At 32.2% G+C, this 14,792-nt stretch overlaps 1 protein-coding gene across 1 annotated transcript; it reads right to left on the bottom strand.

Moving 5' to 3' along the window:
• Positions 1 to 2,482: 2,482 nt before the first annotated feature.
• Positions 2,483 to 12,601, bottom strand: LOC120767976 (UDP-glucosyltransferase 2). Its single transcript, XM_040094387.1, has 4 exons — positions 12,453 to 12,601; positions 4,075 to 4,321; positions 3,398 to 4,002; positions 2,483 to 3,331 (listed from the first exon to the last, which is right to left on the bottom strand). Exons 2-4 carry the CDS (start codon positions 4,319 to 4,321, stop codon positions 2,609 to 2,611), a joined length of 1,575 nt encoding a protein of 524 aa, XP_039950321.1. The 5' UTR covers positions 12,453 to 12,601; the 3' UTR covers positions 2,483 to 2,608.
• Positions 12,602 to 14,792: the final 2,191 nt, after the last annotated feature.

The raw sequence follows: 14,792 nt of genomic DNA, 5'->3' as shown, positions 1-14,792 counted from the left end.
ACAAATTTTCAATTAATTTTTCTAATTAAACTTTCGATTTTTTATTGAGTTTAGTGATGCGATAAAATGGTGTCAAGGTTACATGGCTCAAATAAATACTTTCATACTTAATTGCACTTGATCCGAATTTGTTGGCATCATTAACTTAGTAACCTAGTGGACTCTGTAGCAGCGATGTGATCTGAATTTTATACCGGCATGATCTTGCTCTTGGAACGGCGTGAGCGTCGTATTTTTATACTATATGTAGTCTGCAATCTTCATATGGTTTTAAAGTATTTAGCGAGAAGTTTTCATACCCAAAATCAATATAATTATATTACGGGAAAAAAATTTCGTGTTATCAAAAGTTTTATTTTTCTAAAATCCTCTGAGAAAAACTTTGAAAAATCTCATACATTTTTCTCTACAACTACATTTTTGTGAAAACTTTTCAATGAAGCATCATTACCCACACCACAGCTTCACTCTAGCTTCCTCATTAGCATATTTCTCCCTATCGGTTTCATGGAAATAATGCTTCGGTGAAAAGATCATTGTGAAATGATGGTTCGATGAAAATCGAGAGATACCACAGCAAATCGCAACAACAAAACGCAAACTACGTGCGTTGTCACCGAAACATATATATTTTGCAAAGTGAATTCTTAAACAATTAAATGTAAAAGTTGACAACTGTGTTTGTTTAAAAACAGACATATTTTAATTGCTTTTACACTCAGCGGATTTTTAGTTTAATTAAATTAACATCAGAAAGTAGTTAACACGTGTAGAGCTCATTAGTTAAAAGGCTAATTTTGTGTACTTCGAAATATTGTACATAGTCAGTGCCGCTTTATCCGTTACTTTTAAGCAATTGGACTTTGTAAGCTAGCTACTATTTTTTTCCTTTAGATTTCAAAAATTGAAAAGAATATAAAAGATCTAGCTATGTTAAATTATTTGATCTACACGAGAAACCGACTTTTTTGGGAGCTATGTTAAAACAATTATAGGCAAGGTTAATCCTAAAAAAATTTTTTTCGACAAGGCAACTTTTTGAAACTTAGTCTATCCGAGTGCCTTGTCTGAGGCAACTTGTTTATAATTCTATATCGCATAATTTTTGACTTTTACATTTCGAAATCGCGTTACTGCTCTTAAGAATATTCCCCATTAAGATCAATCTACTTTTGCATGTGTTTGAACTAATTGTCGAAGCATTTTTGCCACCCAAGTGTTCTGAACTATCAACTGCCTTTTCGAGTGTCGAAAAACATTGACCTCTTAGTTTTTTTTTCGTCCGGGAATGAAAAGTAGTCATTCGATACCAGTTTACCATTATACGGAGGACAACTCATCATATCGATGTTTTGAGTTCTCAAAAGTGCAGTGGTTTCAATCGATCTCTCGTGTAGAAGCGTGATCCGTCTTCGCTGGTTGATTTTCCTAACTTGTGGAAGACAACTTGAAAACAATTGGTTGTCTACTACTCCAAATTTACTGTTCGCCGTTGCTCTAGTGGTATGGTTGTAACATGTCGATGTGTTCCAAAAAAAACCAAAAAAGAAAAACCAAACAACTTTTGTTGGATTCGGCTCATCTGGAAACATCCATACGGCTGACTGCTGTTTACTTTTGGACTCTTAAATTCACGTTCTTCTGAAACCCCGCTATCGTATTTTGTTAACATTTTCTAGAACAAAGGACACGGGCCTTTTTTGAGAGACTGTCAAATTGGGTGGGATTCAATGTGAACATTTTTTTGCAATCAAATGTTCGTGCAATATTGAACGTGTGCTGGTCACACTAATATCTACTTTATAATTGTAGAGAAGTCACCTGACGATGTTGCAATAACAGTTTGCGCACAGCATCAATAGTTTCCCGAAAAACAACAGATTTTCACAAAATTCATCTCGGAGTGATCTACGACATCGATTGAATTCACCATACCATTGCTAAAACTGGTCCTTTATGAAACTGATAGTGGCTTTATCGGCAAAAATTTAATTAAATTCATGGATGCGCTGTTGCTAAGTTAAATCATGTCGAAAATTGTAAAAAATAATTGAATAAAAAATGTTCACGATTGAGTTCTATATATTTGTCGAGATGAATATTTTAAGTTACTGTAAACAACACAAATAGCGATCGTTTGTCAAAACGTTCAGAATTTTTATAACGTCAAAAATGTCAAACTTTAGGACGAAGTTACGAGTGGCCTGACTGCAACACTAGGGTTTCCAAGTCCCCAAATGTAAAAGGCAACCTCTCCTGTCTGGAGATCTGAGCGTTGAGACCAGTCTTACTGATTCTTCTACGTATAGATACAAGTATGTATATTACGAAAGTTCCACGAAGAATGGTCGTGCGTCTTGAAACCCTCGTTGAGAGTACATATATTTGTGATTTAGAAATGATTTTGTGATTTCATATCTCTCTCACACCATTAGAGAAAGTAATGAATTTCTCTCAAACAAAAATTATCAAAACAGCTCAGTATCGATCACATTATTTTATTTATCAATAAAATTTCTCCAACTTATAATTAATTCGTATTTTTACATGTAACACTAAATTTTCTAAAACTAAATTAATTTTTCATAGAAAAAATTTGATCACAGCTCTACTGACGCTTTTTACGTGACTCCTCAGGCTCTTTTCGCCTCAACAAGCTTCCCAAAAATTTGAGAATTCTTAACGGTAACCAAATTACTAAGAAAGCGATCAAGAGCGCGCAACCAAACACATCCAACAACAAGTACTGATACAGTGGCATATAAGCGCCATAAGATTTCAAGTGTGGCGCACCCTTGTGCCTCGCAATATATTCGATCCAGAATGAAGCCTCGTCCAAAGGATGCATTGGATTATCCCTAAATTTGCGTGATGCTTCCAGCGCCTTCTGCTTGTAACTGCCATCACTGATGAGCAATCGTATATTCTGTAGCAAATCTTCGCTGGACATTTGGCCGAAGTTCAAAGTGCGCGCATAGCCAGCACGCACCGATTTGATCGTGTTCCGGTGTTGATCGCCATAAAGCGGTATGCTCAACATCGGCACACCCCAGTGGATGCCCTCTTGCGTGCCAAAGATGCCACCATGCGTGATGAAGACCTTGATATTTGGATGCGCGAGTATGTCATTTTGTGGCAGCCAGCTCTGGATCTTCACATTCTTCGGCAGATGACCGATAGAAGAGTTCTCGAATTTCCACAAAACATTCTGTTTCAGCTGACTGAAGGCGTTGAGTATCAGGCTGATTTTTTCCTTAGGCATATCTATACTCTTCATATAAGAACCGAGACTGAAGTACACCACACCGTGTGTAGAGTTGTCCAGATAGGTCTACAAATTGAATAAATGTAAATAGCACAATAAGTTGTTGTATACATTTGAGTTTCTGTGACAAACCTGCAAATCATGTGGCAAAGGTTTGGGTGTCTTTATATGCACACCACCGACATTTACGAGCCCGGGCATGCTGGGGCGCGGCACATCCAAACTACGATGACTATTGATCAACATCAACGAAATATTTTTTTCCAATTGTCGCACATGTGGCAATGGACCCTCTACCTGTCCTGTGAAATGCCGCTCGGCCATCTCCTGCATTTTAGGCATATAATACCAGCGACGCATCACAGCGTCATATAATGATAGATACGTGTTGTAAGCACGTTGCGTGAAGGTCATCTGATCTGTATGTGAGAGTAACAGATGTGGTATAAAAGACCAAGGGGTGAGTAAGCCCATCGTATGATCCATATTGTCCGCATAACCCATAGTACCCAACGTAACAACAGGACATTTAAATTTGTGCGCAAACATCAGAAAACTCTCATGGAAGAATTGCTCCAAAATGATAAGATCGAAGTGCTGATCTTTACTGGCGATCAGTGCTTTCACCTTGGGATCGTTGAGCGCGTATTCGCTGGTGAGCAAGCCAACATGGAACCACATTTGTAAGTTTTGAAAATCGCTGGCGTAACGCATTTTGAATATATTCTCTTTGGGAACTAAAAGTTTTGGGAGCAAAAATTATTTTTGTGAAAAGTTATTATTTTTGTAATTATAGCTTTTTCTCTTACAATAATGTGGTATATTGAATTGCGGATCGATGATGATCTCTGTCAAATTCGGGTGTATATATTTTGCGCGATGATTTGTGAGCGCCGTTACATGGTGACCACGCTGCAGCAGATCACGCAGAAAGTGTTCCAACCACATCCAGTGACTGGGCGCTGGGAAGGGACCCATAAAGAGAATATTGAAGGCAGTTGACGTGATGGGCATCAGCAATGCCGCTAGACAGAGTAGTAGCCATCGTGGGTGCATCTGAAAGGTTGACATTTTTTTTATTTTAATTTAATATAAGTTATATAAGTATTAATATTATTAAGAAATGTAAGATCAATGTTTAAATATCGGAAAAAATGCATTCTGTCTTATAATTCTCTATGCTTTTAAAAATTTTTGACAAAAAATGCTAAATTAATAACGAAATCGGTGCTGAACGTGTTATTCAGTAAAATAAATAATTTACTGCTATTTTATTATTATTCGAAGTGACATATTTTGGAAGCACGAAATACAAATACAACAATGTAGCTCTCATATAGGAAGCTCTCTGTAGAACATTAAAGCGTTACGAAACTATATTGTTTGACTGCACGTCTTAGACTTTATACCTTTAACTTATGGCACGTCAATGTCACACACTGAAAAATTTATATATTTATATATGTATGTATAAGATTATAGTCAGCTAATTTCACACGATTTGCATTATTTTTTTTATTGAAAAATGCTTGCCTGAACGGCACGTGTTCCAAGTTCAATAAAAGCTCCAATAAATCAAAAAGTGATATATGATAAAATCTAGAAAATTATTATAAGAGGGCGTCTCTCAAACCACAGCCTTGCCGCACAATATTTCAAGTAGCGCTGGCTTACCAAATGATATACAGGGTCTGCCAACAAGAGAGACGTCTTGTTAAAATGAAATAAAATACACTAATTTGGTCAAAGCGGTTCAGTCTTTTTGTTAAGCAGATCGTTTTATGTCACTTATGATATGAAATGTTGGCCAAATGGCCACTACGGCTTCGTTTACATATCTCCAGCCATTAACGTCAAGATTTAATGGCGCGGTGCAGTATTTTCGCTGGAATTTCGGCTATAGTTCGCTGGATGTTGTCTTTGAGCTCTTCGAGCAATGCTGGTTGATTGGCATAAACCTTTGATGTAACATAATCGAGAATTTGACTCAACTCAATAGCGACATTTAGATTTGTCGACGAAGCAAATAAGCCAGAAATGGCCTCATCTGAGAAGATCCCCAGAAAAGGATGACATGGTATAATAATAAGAAACCTTACTGAAGACAAGGATAAAATTTGACACAAATCCGTTAACAATCAAGTCCGCCACGAGCTGTCAAAATCACATCATCATCCCTATTGGTAGACGCTTTATTTATAGAAGTGATTGAATGTGTGCAATTTGATGCTGTAATTACATCAGTTGATATGATTTAATCCAGTTGCAACTGATATGCTGCATAAGACTTGACGTTTAGCTCTTAATGACTTGTTATACCCAACGCATGACGGCAACGAAAAGTTCAGGCAATTTTTGAAAATTTTATGAAAAATATTTTCAAATTGTTCCAAAAGGAAGTTTAGGTAGTGTTTTTGAATGAAGAGTGAGCATTAATCCCTCAGACATTATACATATGAATTTGTTAGGGTTTGTGGTAGATCACATACTATATATAGTATCGGAAATTTTTATGGTAGATATACTTTTAGTGGTGTCAGAATAACTGCCGTTCGTCCCTGAAGTATATGAGGAATATGTTTCTTCAGCCATCGTAGAGTTTTGAAATTTGTCTGAGTTTTTAAAAGAGTTTTCCAAACACTTCCTCAACGAAATTCCTCGAAAAACTTTCTAAAAAGTTAAAAATCGTGTATATGTTTTTATTCGAATGGCTCCTAACAACAAGTACTTTGTAAGCTGTCAACGTCTTAATACCTATACTGCAAACATTGCACTGGGTATAAAAATGTCTAGCAGTCTCTTAGCATCGCATTAATATAACCACACAAAACAATTCTATTATGCAGACGCCAAATCAATCAGCACACATTTCCTTATTCCCCCTATTAGATCCATAAATTTGCATTTTTCACCAGCTTACCCACAGTTAGTTAATCAATCGCATTACTTCTGTTAATGCATGCAATATCTTGAAATGTAACACCCACTCATAAACTTCTATATCACTTTACATTTGTCATAACTTCCACTTGTTTTCGTTATTATTCTTGGCAGGCATAACAAATAGTTCACATAGCGATTTAAATCGAGATTAAATATTATATAATGAGGTGTGTGCATTACTTCTGCTGTCGAGAAAAAAATAACTGAAATGTAAAGTAACTGGTTATTTTTACGACGTTATCAGCCATCAATATAAACGTGTGTTTGTAAACAAATAAGCTTGTGCAACGGAACATAATAAAATGCATGAATGTATTGTATTTACATTGAACTTAAAGATTTATGGATTTTTAGAGAGATAACCACTAATTTTAAGCGATTTTTACGACACTTCTTTAATTTATTTCCGTATTTTCAATTAGTCTGCACTGCGACTTGTACTTAAACCACATTTATTAGCACAAATTACATGTTTAGAGTGTTTAGTATTGCGATAGTAAATGCTTCTAATTATAAAGTGGGAGTTGCTCACAGCAATAATGTTTTCATAGTGATTGACAATTATTTGTTTGACTTTGCAAAATAAATTGCAAGTATCTCTAGTTACTGCATGGTAACGGTTTTTGTTTGATAGACCGCAGTCTAAAGTTGGATGCACGTGGCTTACTTTTTGCCAGTTCGATTGTCTGGAAAATGGAAGTCGAATTGTGGTTGACTCTTGCAACATAGTACATATGCAAGCAAAAACAACACAAATCTATGGTACAGCTGCAAGAGCAGTTGCAAAAGTTTTTGCTGAGACGCCTATTATGGTTTACAACTCTGCTGAGTTGAGTTGAAATTGTACAACTAAACCATTTTTTTGACAAATTATGGTAGACACTTGCAACATAATACATTAATACAAACTAAAGGTGGAACTGTGTGAGAAGTTGCAAAATTTCAATCTGAAGTCCAAATTATTGCATATAACTCGGCTTGCTTGAGTTGAAATTGAAACAACTTAACTGTTTCTTTACAAATGGTGATTTCCTCTTATTCAAAGGTAAAGCTGCATGATAATTTGCAAGAATTTAAGAATAAATCCTTATTATTGTTTATAAATAGGTTCAGTTGAGTTGAAATTGAAACAACTAACCCATTTTTTTGGAAATTATGGTAGATTCATGTAATATAATACATGTGCAAACAAAAACAACACAGGTAAGGGTAAAACTGTGTGAGAAGTTACAAAAATTTAAGCTAAAACCCTTATTTTGGTTCACAACTCGGCCCAGTTGAGTTGAAATTTAAGCAACTTTATTGTTTTTTTTACAACTTGTGCAACGAAAAACAACTCAAATCAAGGGTAAAGCTGTATGGAAAGTTGCAAATTTAAGCATAAACCCGTATTATGGCTAACAACTTGATTCAGTTGAGTTGAAATTCGAAACAACTGAATTATTTTCTTACAAATTACAACTGGTATACTCCTGTAACATAAAACCTACACATGCAAGCAAATACAACACAGATCAAAATTAAGGCCGTATGGGAAGTTGTAAAAATTGAGGCTAAAATCCCTATTAAACTTTAAATTTTTTGGGGTTTGAGTTGACGTAGATATATTATATGAAATTGAGTTTAAAGCCTTAAAATTGGTAAGCACTAAGTTCTTATTGCAACGAACAAGCGTTATTATCCTGACAAGGATTGTTAATTTGACTGTAGTGGTACTTGTAATGGTAAGAACTTGTTTTATTGCAATAAAGTAGGGTCAAAATTTGTTCCATTTCCGTCTTCTAACGAAGAAAAACCCATACTTCGCATTAAGCTCCATTAAAATTCCCTTTGGGCCTCTTTATGGTATATGTGAATTACCATAATGATAGCACTAATTACGGATTCTACTATCGCTACCATAAAAATGTTAAAAAACCACAACAGAAACTTTCACTCGATCAATAAAAAGCCAGCTAATAGTTTGATGTCTGATATATTAGTAGTGCAAACTCATTTAAAAAGAGTTTTGTAAATCTTTACTCTTCGTAGAGAGAGTTATTTTATGGTCTATTCTCCGTCTGTTGCTAAAGATACTTGATGCCTGAACATTTAATCACAATAGGAATCCCTTTAGAAGCATTAAGTTCTCAAAAATTTATAAGTTTTGCCGATAGGATATATTTTATGTAGGTAACATACTTCTTTCATTATCATTTAATGGTGGCTGAGCCATAATTTATCTATGATTACTTTGATGCTGACTGGTGACTAGGGATTAATACTCCCTTGCAAAAATCCGAGTACATAGCGTCACTTGTCTAGAACCTGGAATATTAACTTCAGGTATGATAAAAATATATGACTGCAATATAATATGCTCTCAGAGAGATACAAAGCCAAACTTTCTGTAAACACGTATTTTTTCTTCACAATTCGTAAATCATTTTCGTGCCTTCAACTTCACGCTATCTTTCAAGAAGACTCCCACACTTGTCAGCCCCAACCGAATTCATAGAAAATTTACACAAGTGCTCGTAAATATAAGGTTTTCGCATCACATTTATTATGTTTACCGACTTATTAGCTATGTTTGTGGGTTTCAATGACATTCGTTTAATTGCGTTTCGAATAAAATACTTTGAAGACTGGGCTCTTGACGCGTTGGTTGATAATAAAATTTTAACAGTGTTGCATACACAGGTATGCAAATATTTATTGAAAATAAATTCTCAGACATTTTTTATGTGTATATGTATGCTGTTTATTGCACTTGCAAACATAGCTAAGAACATAAAGAAAGTAATCTGATTATACCTTTTGCAAGCGTGTACGAAGTCTTGTGTAAGGTAATGTATAAAAAACCTTCACGAAGAGATAGCGAATATATAATAAGTATATACTTTTTCTTGTGTAATCAGGTACTTATATGTGTGTTTACATGCATACTATATATGTGGTCCATGTATATATTCTATTTGCTTTAAAAAAGTGTTAATTGTTTCCGGACTTTACATTTTGAAGTAACGTATTACGACAAAAAAATTATATTTACATATTTTAATACTTAATGATTATAGCAATCGTTCTAAATAGGTATAATATGGTCTCGCTATAATATGAGCAGTAGCCAAATTATAAACTCTGGTTAGGTAAATGTGGACTCTGAACTCATTCGAGCCAAACTCTCGATTTCATCATATCCAAACAATGAAAACAATTTTATGCCCACAGGGGGTCAAATTTTGACATTTTGATAGACATATTAACAAGTTATTTTTGCTGGTCATATAATACATAGCACAATATTTCAACAAATTAATATTGCGAAGTGATCACAATTAATTCTTATATATATATTGTTATGTACATATAAGTCTTCTCAAAATGTTGTGAAATTATAGGAAGTCATATTTCGGAAACTTATAGATGAACTGGTTGCTTTTCTAAGATCAACGTCTCGAGCAGAGACCGTTTCTGCATAAACGTGGCAAATGACAGAGAGAGAGTTCTGATATTCAACAAATTTTATCAATCTAATAGAAAGTAGGGGTTTGAAGGAAATTTAATTTGGAAATAATAGTAATAATAATCTGAGATATGGCATATTAAGCGTCTCGTGAAGCAACTGTTGCCCAGCCACTTCGGAATTTAACAAACAATCCACTATTTGCGGAAAATCTCACAACATGTTTTTGTTATTTTTGCAACAAATGTACACAACTTTGCCAAAAGCCTCTTCGATTAAACAGCGGTAAACGTTTTTACAATGAAACAACACGAAATGTGGCCAGCTTATGTAAGCGCCTCAGTCCTCGTCACACTTCTTGCTAATAACAACAACCGGCAAATCATTTTGACCGCATTTTATGCTTGAGCGTAAGTCTTCAATTATCTACCATAAGCCAATTTAATGGTGGCTTTGTTGGTTGCAACATAGTTACAATACATTAATCACTGTTTTGGTCAATAATTTGTAGATGGTTTTGCAAAAATCTCATATAGCTTTGTCGTATTAAATTTTTGAGAGAGCGCATTTCAATATAAGCTAATCTCTTAAATGCACCAAAGGTCATTTTCAGAGAATTTGTTTGTGAGTTTTTGCGTGATTTCCGCGTTTGAACGTCAATGCGAACGAGCGTTTCGAAATCCGAAGGTGAATTTTGAGCATTGCAATAAAAATTATTAGTAAGCAAATGATCGCGTGTTTGTAACAAATTAGATTGCTCGCTATAACGGTACGCAATGCCTTGCCAATTTTGTGAGAAATTTGTTTACCGCTACTTAGCCTATATTACAATCGCATTAGTTTTCCTGTCATGTTTTTTTTTGAAATATTACAGTCTAATAAATTGTTGAAGAATTTATTATTTTTAGTCTATTTAGTATGTCAGTCGATTTTAAAATTAAATTTTAATAAGCAATTAAATATAAATTATGGTGAAACTATAATTTATTTAAAATTAAAAATTATGAGGCTATGAATTTTTAATTTTAAATAAATTATAGTTTCACCACAATTTATATTTTATAAAACCATTCATTTTATTTTAAAATATGGTAGATAGTTAAATAGATAAAGAGTTTAAAAAAAAAAAATATTTTAATTTATTTTGTTTTTTTTTATTAAATTTAAATTTATTTATTTTAATTTAATTTTTATAAAATTATAATTTTTAATACATTTTAATTTAATTTTAAATAAATAATAATTTTACCAGATTTGTTTTTTACTGAAAGTAAATATGTCAAACACTTGTTTTGCAAAATTTGAAAACAAAAATTATTTTATTTAATTTTAATTTAGGTTAAATTGATTTGAATTATTTTATCTTATTTTATTACATAAAATTTAATTTTTTATTATTTTCATTTTATTTTCTAATATTTTAATTTTTTTAAATAACTTTTCTCTGTTTTTTTAGTAAATAATAGTTTATATTTTACTAAATTAAACACCTCAAACACTTTATTTTATTTTAAAATACTAAAAAATATTTTATAAAAAATAAAATAAAAAAAAATATTTTATTTTATTTTAATTTAGGTCAAATTGATTTGCTTTATTTTTCTTTATTTTATTATATTATATGAAAATTTATTTTTTATTATTTTGCTTTATTTTATTTCACTTAATTTTATTTTCTTATACTTTAATTTGTTTAAAATTAACTTTTTCCTGTTTTCTTTAAGTATTATTTATTTTATTTACCAAAATTTACCTTTTACTTAAATTAAATTTGGTAAACACTTTATTTTAAATTATTAGTAGTATTTTATGAAAGGAAAGGTTTTAAAAAAAATTAAAAATTTTGTTTATTGAATTTGATTTTAATTTAATGTAATTCTATCTGATTTGTAATATTTTTTATTATCTTACATTTCATTATATATTATTATTTCTTTTGTTATTTTGTTTCAGTTGATGTCAAATATTTATATTTTAATGTCATTTCATTAGTTTTGAATCCTTCAATTTTCAGATAATTTTTTTTTAGTTCAACCTTTATTATTTTCGTTAATTTCGTAACTTATTATTGCTATTTAATGTTCACTTGGAAATCAAATTTTATTTTTTTTACTTTTGTGTAATTTGTTCGTCATTTTTTTGATTTTACTGAACTATGTTGATTATTTTTTTTGTATTATTGATTTGTTTTTAATTATTGCAATTTTTTGCTTGGAATCATTTCGTTTATTATATTTTTTATATAATTTTAATTCTTATTAAAATTAGTTTTAGTAATTTGAAGTTTTTTTTATAATTATTATTCTTAAAATTCAGCCTAAAAAAGTTTATTAAATTATTTCTTAATTTTGTTTAAAATATCAAAAAGAAAATTGTAGAATTTGTATCGCTCTTGTTTAATTATTATTAATATTTTGCTTAAATTAATTTTAATTTTAAAAATAAACAATTATTTTTAATTTAATTTGAATTATTGTTCAATTTCATTCTAATTATTTTTCAATTTAATTTTAATTAGTTTCTTAATTTAAATTTTATGATTAATTTTTTTTTTGTTAATTAATTCTGTATTTCATTGCCTTGAATTCGTAACGTCTTTTGTAATTTATCCTTTTTATAACAACATTTAACATTAGGTTTATTACAGTTTGCTTTAATATTTGATTTTTATTAATTACGCGCTTCATTTTCCACCTTAATAAATACTAATTAGCATAATAACAATTTACATTTTGTGCAACACAAAAGACTTAACAAAGTCTTAACAAATTTCGCCTTGATTAACTTATGCTTCACCTTTTACGTAATTGTTGCTCGCCTCTTGTACACTTTATCGCAGCTAAATTTTTCAAGAGCTTGATACAACTCAACCGAATTGGAAATTGAACGTCTGTTGTACTGCAAGTTGCAGTGTGGACTGTCCAAATCGCTGCAGCTAACAACCCACGAAAGTGTTGGCACACAGTTCGGTTGCCTGATTACACTTACAACAATGCTGCTTACAAATACGGATTGGTCTTATATTAACATTTACTATACATATGTATGTATGCAACATATGTAGTAATTCAATTTGCCGGGCTTATCGGTAGCGTTCGGCATTTGCGCATTGGTTGCCAAGTGAAAAAAAGTGCTGCAAATTCAATGTGCAGTAGTTAGTGAATCTCTAGCTAGTGATTTGATATATTGAGGTACTTTTAGAGTAGCAGAAAGTGTATTGTCGACTTATGTATTTTTACATTCACATAACATTTTCAGAACTAAAAATTCGGTAAATTTATTTGAGTGTCTGTCTTTCAAATAAAAAAAAAAATATTTTTTGTAAATATAAGTAAAAACTTACATGTCACAGGACAACGTATAATTTTATGCCGACTTAAAAACACGAAATATAACCTCAATTTCTGGCAGAGCCTTAATAGAAGGGGATTTTCTTTTAAATACGTATACAAGTTTTCTTTAAAAATATTACCCTTTCTTATGAATGAAAATTATATTTAACATAATATACTTTATTTATAATTTTATTGAACTTTCTTTCTCAGTTGGCAACTCTACCACCTTTATTTCAATTTCGTTCATTACATGCGGATATGAGTATAAATAATTGCCGAGATTTGCCTACGCAACAGTATCAGCCGACTGCTTGCCTTAATACTTCGGCAAATTTAGAAAGAACGATCATCAATAAAAAAAAACTGTATTGAAGGTAGAAAGAAGAATATTGTTTCTGATAAGAAATAGCCGACTCGGCTATTAAATGATAACAAAAAAATTTTCCGTTAAGCACCTGATAAGCGAAGCAAATTTTTACGAAAAGATAAAAAATAGAAACAACAACAATAACAAGTAGCTAAACAAAATACGTGTTAATAACAGAAACGCGTGCGAATTATCTGTCTGTCCACGCAGACGTGTGACTTGTTCGCGTTATTTGCATTTGACCTTGACAGAGAACTGCATATGAATATATTATATTTGTTATATATGTATATTTGCTTTGCTTCTATTTATAATTTTTTCGCATTTGTTTGTTTTGTCAAACACTTTTGCTGTTTGTGTGGCGTTGGTGCTTCGTTAAGCGCGTTTGTTCAGAAGTCATTGTACGAGTTAGCCGCTGGCAGCAGAGAAGTGGAGAATGCAACGCCACAGTTTTTTGTTTACACCAATTAGGCAGAGGTTATTAGCTTTTTGTGTTGTGAATGCGTTTATTGAAATATACCTGTAGATGTGGTGCTCATTAGGGTGTGACTGCTGTTATTACTTATATAATAAGAAGTAGTTTTATGTAAAACCTGTTCGATACATTTTGTGATTAAGCATTGATCGTTATGTGCCTACAATTTGTTTGATGTTTTAACCCTTGTTGCCAATACTTCATATAATTGATACTAATGGATCCTCTTTTCGTTCTTGGTCTCAGTTTTCAATGGTTTGCCCGACATAAAACTTTTTTGCCCAACCTGCCCTATACCATAGGTGGCCCTACTAAAATTAAATCCATATGGTTTCTGGTTTTGAAGAAAAAGAAAGTGCTTTTTCACCATGACAATGCACCGTGTCACAAGTCAGTGAAAGCAATGACAAAAGTCCATGGATTGCGCTTCGAATTGCCTCCGTATCCACTGTATTCTTCAGATCTGGCCCCCAAGAACTTTTTCCTCTTTTCAGATCTCACGTCACTCAAAATACGTTTCATATAATTGGAACTGCATATCAATCAATCAAATATACATATTCCATTATTTCTCCGGTATAAAAACTGTTTAAATTTCACCCGCTCCTAAAAAGGGTAGAGCTCCTGCTTTCACCAATCCACCAATGCATCTTTCAACGAATTTTGTTGATTTTGTTATAAGCTATTATAGGCATCATACATACATATATGCTACATATGTGTATATTCATGCAGTATTTGTAACAACTTCTTTGAAGCTATTGTGTTACACTGTTGCGACTGCGCAGTGGGTGCAGCTGTCAAACGTCAATTTTAATTTATCGCATTTATTGACTAATGGCTTATGATTGAACAAAACATTTCGACAACGAAAGATGAGCTGACTAAAAAAGAGTTCGACAGCAGAATCATAAGGGGAATTTCGTTAAATTTTTTTATTATTATAGGACGAATTGGTT

This window comes from Bactrocera tryoni, chromosome 2, assembly GCF_016617805.1.
Source record: "Bactrocera tryoni isolate S06 chromosome 2, CSIRO_BtryS06_freeze2, whole genome shotgun sequence".
Taxonomy (NCBI): domain Eukaryota; kingdom Metazoa; phylum Arthropoda; class Insecta; order Diptera; family Tephritidae; genus Bactrocera; species Bactrocera tryoni.
This window is presented reverse-complemented; position numbering and strand designations above follow the sequence as displayed.

Excerpts from the sequence above, each read along its gene's own strand:
- LOC120767976 (XM_040094387.1), bottom strand. The coding sequence starts at position 4,321 with ATGCACCCACGATGGCTACTACTCTGTCTAGCGGCATTGCTGATGCCC. Across the intron at positions 4,003-4,074 it reads ATTCAATATACCACATTATT|TTCCCAAAGAGAATATATTC; the intron begins GTAAGAGAAAAA and ends CAAAACTTTTAG. Across the intron at positions 3,332-3,397 it reads CTTTGCCACATGATTTGCAG|ACCTATCTGGACAACTCTAC; the intron begins GTTTGTCACAGA and ends TTCAATTTGTAG.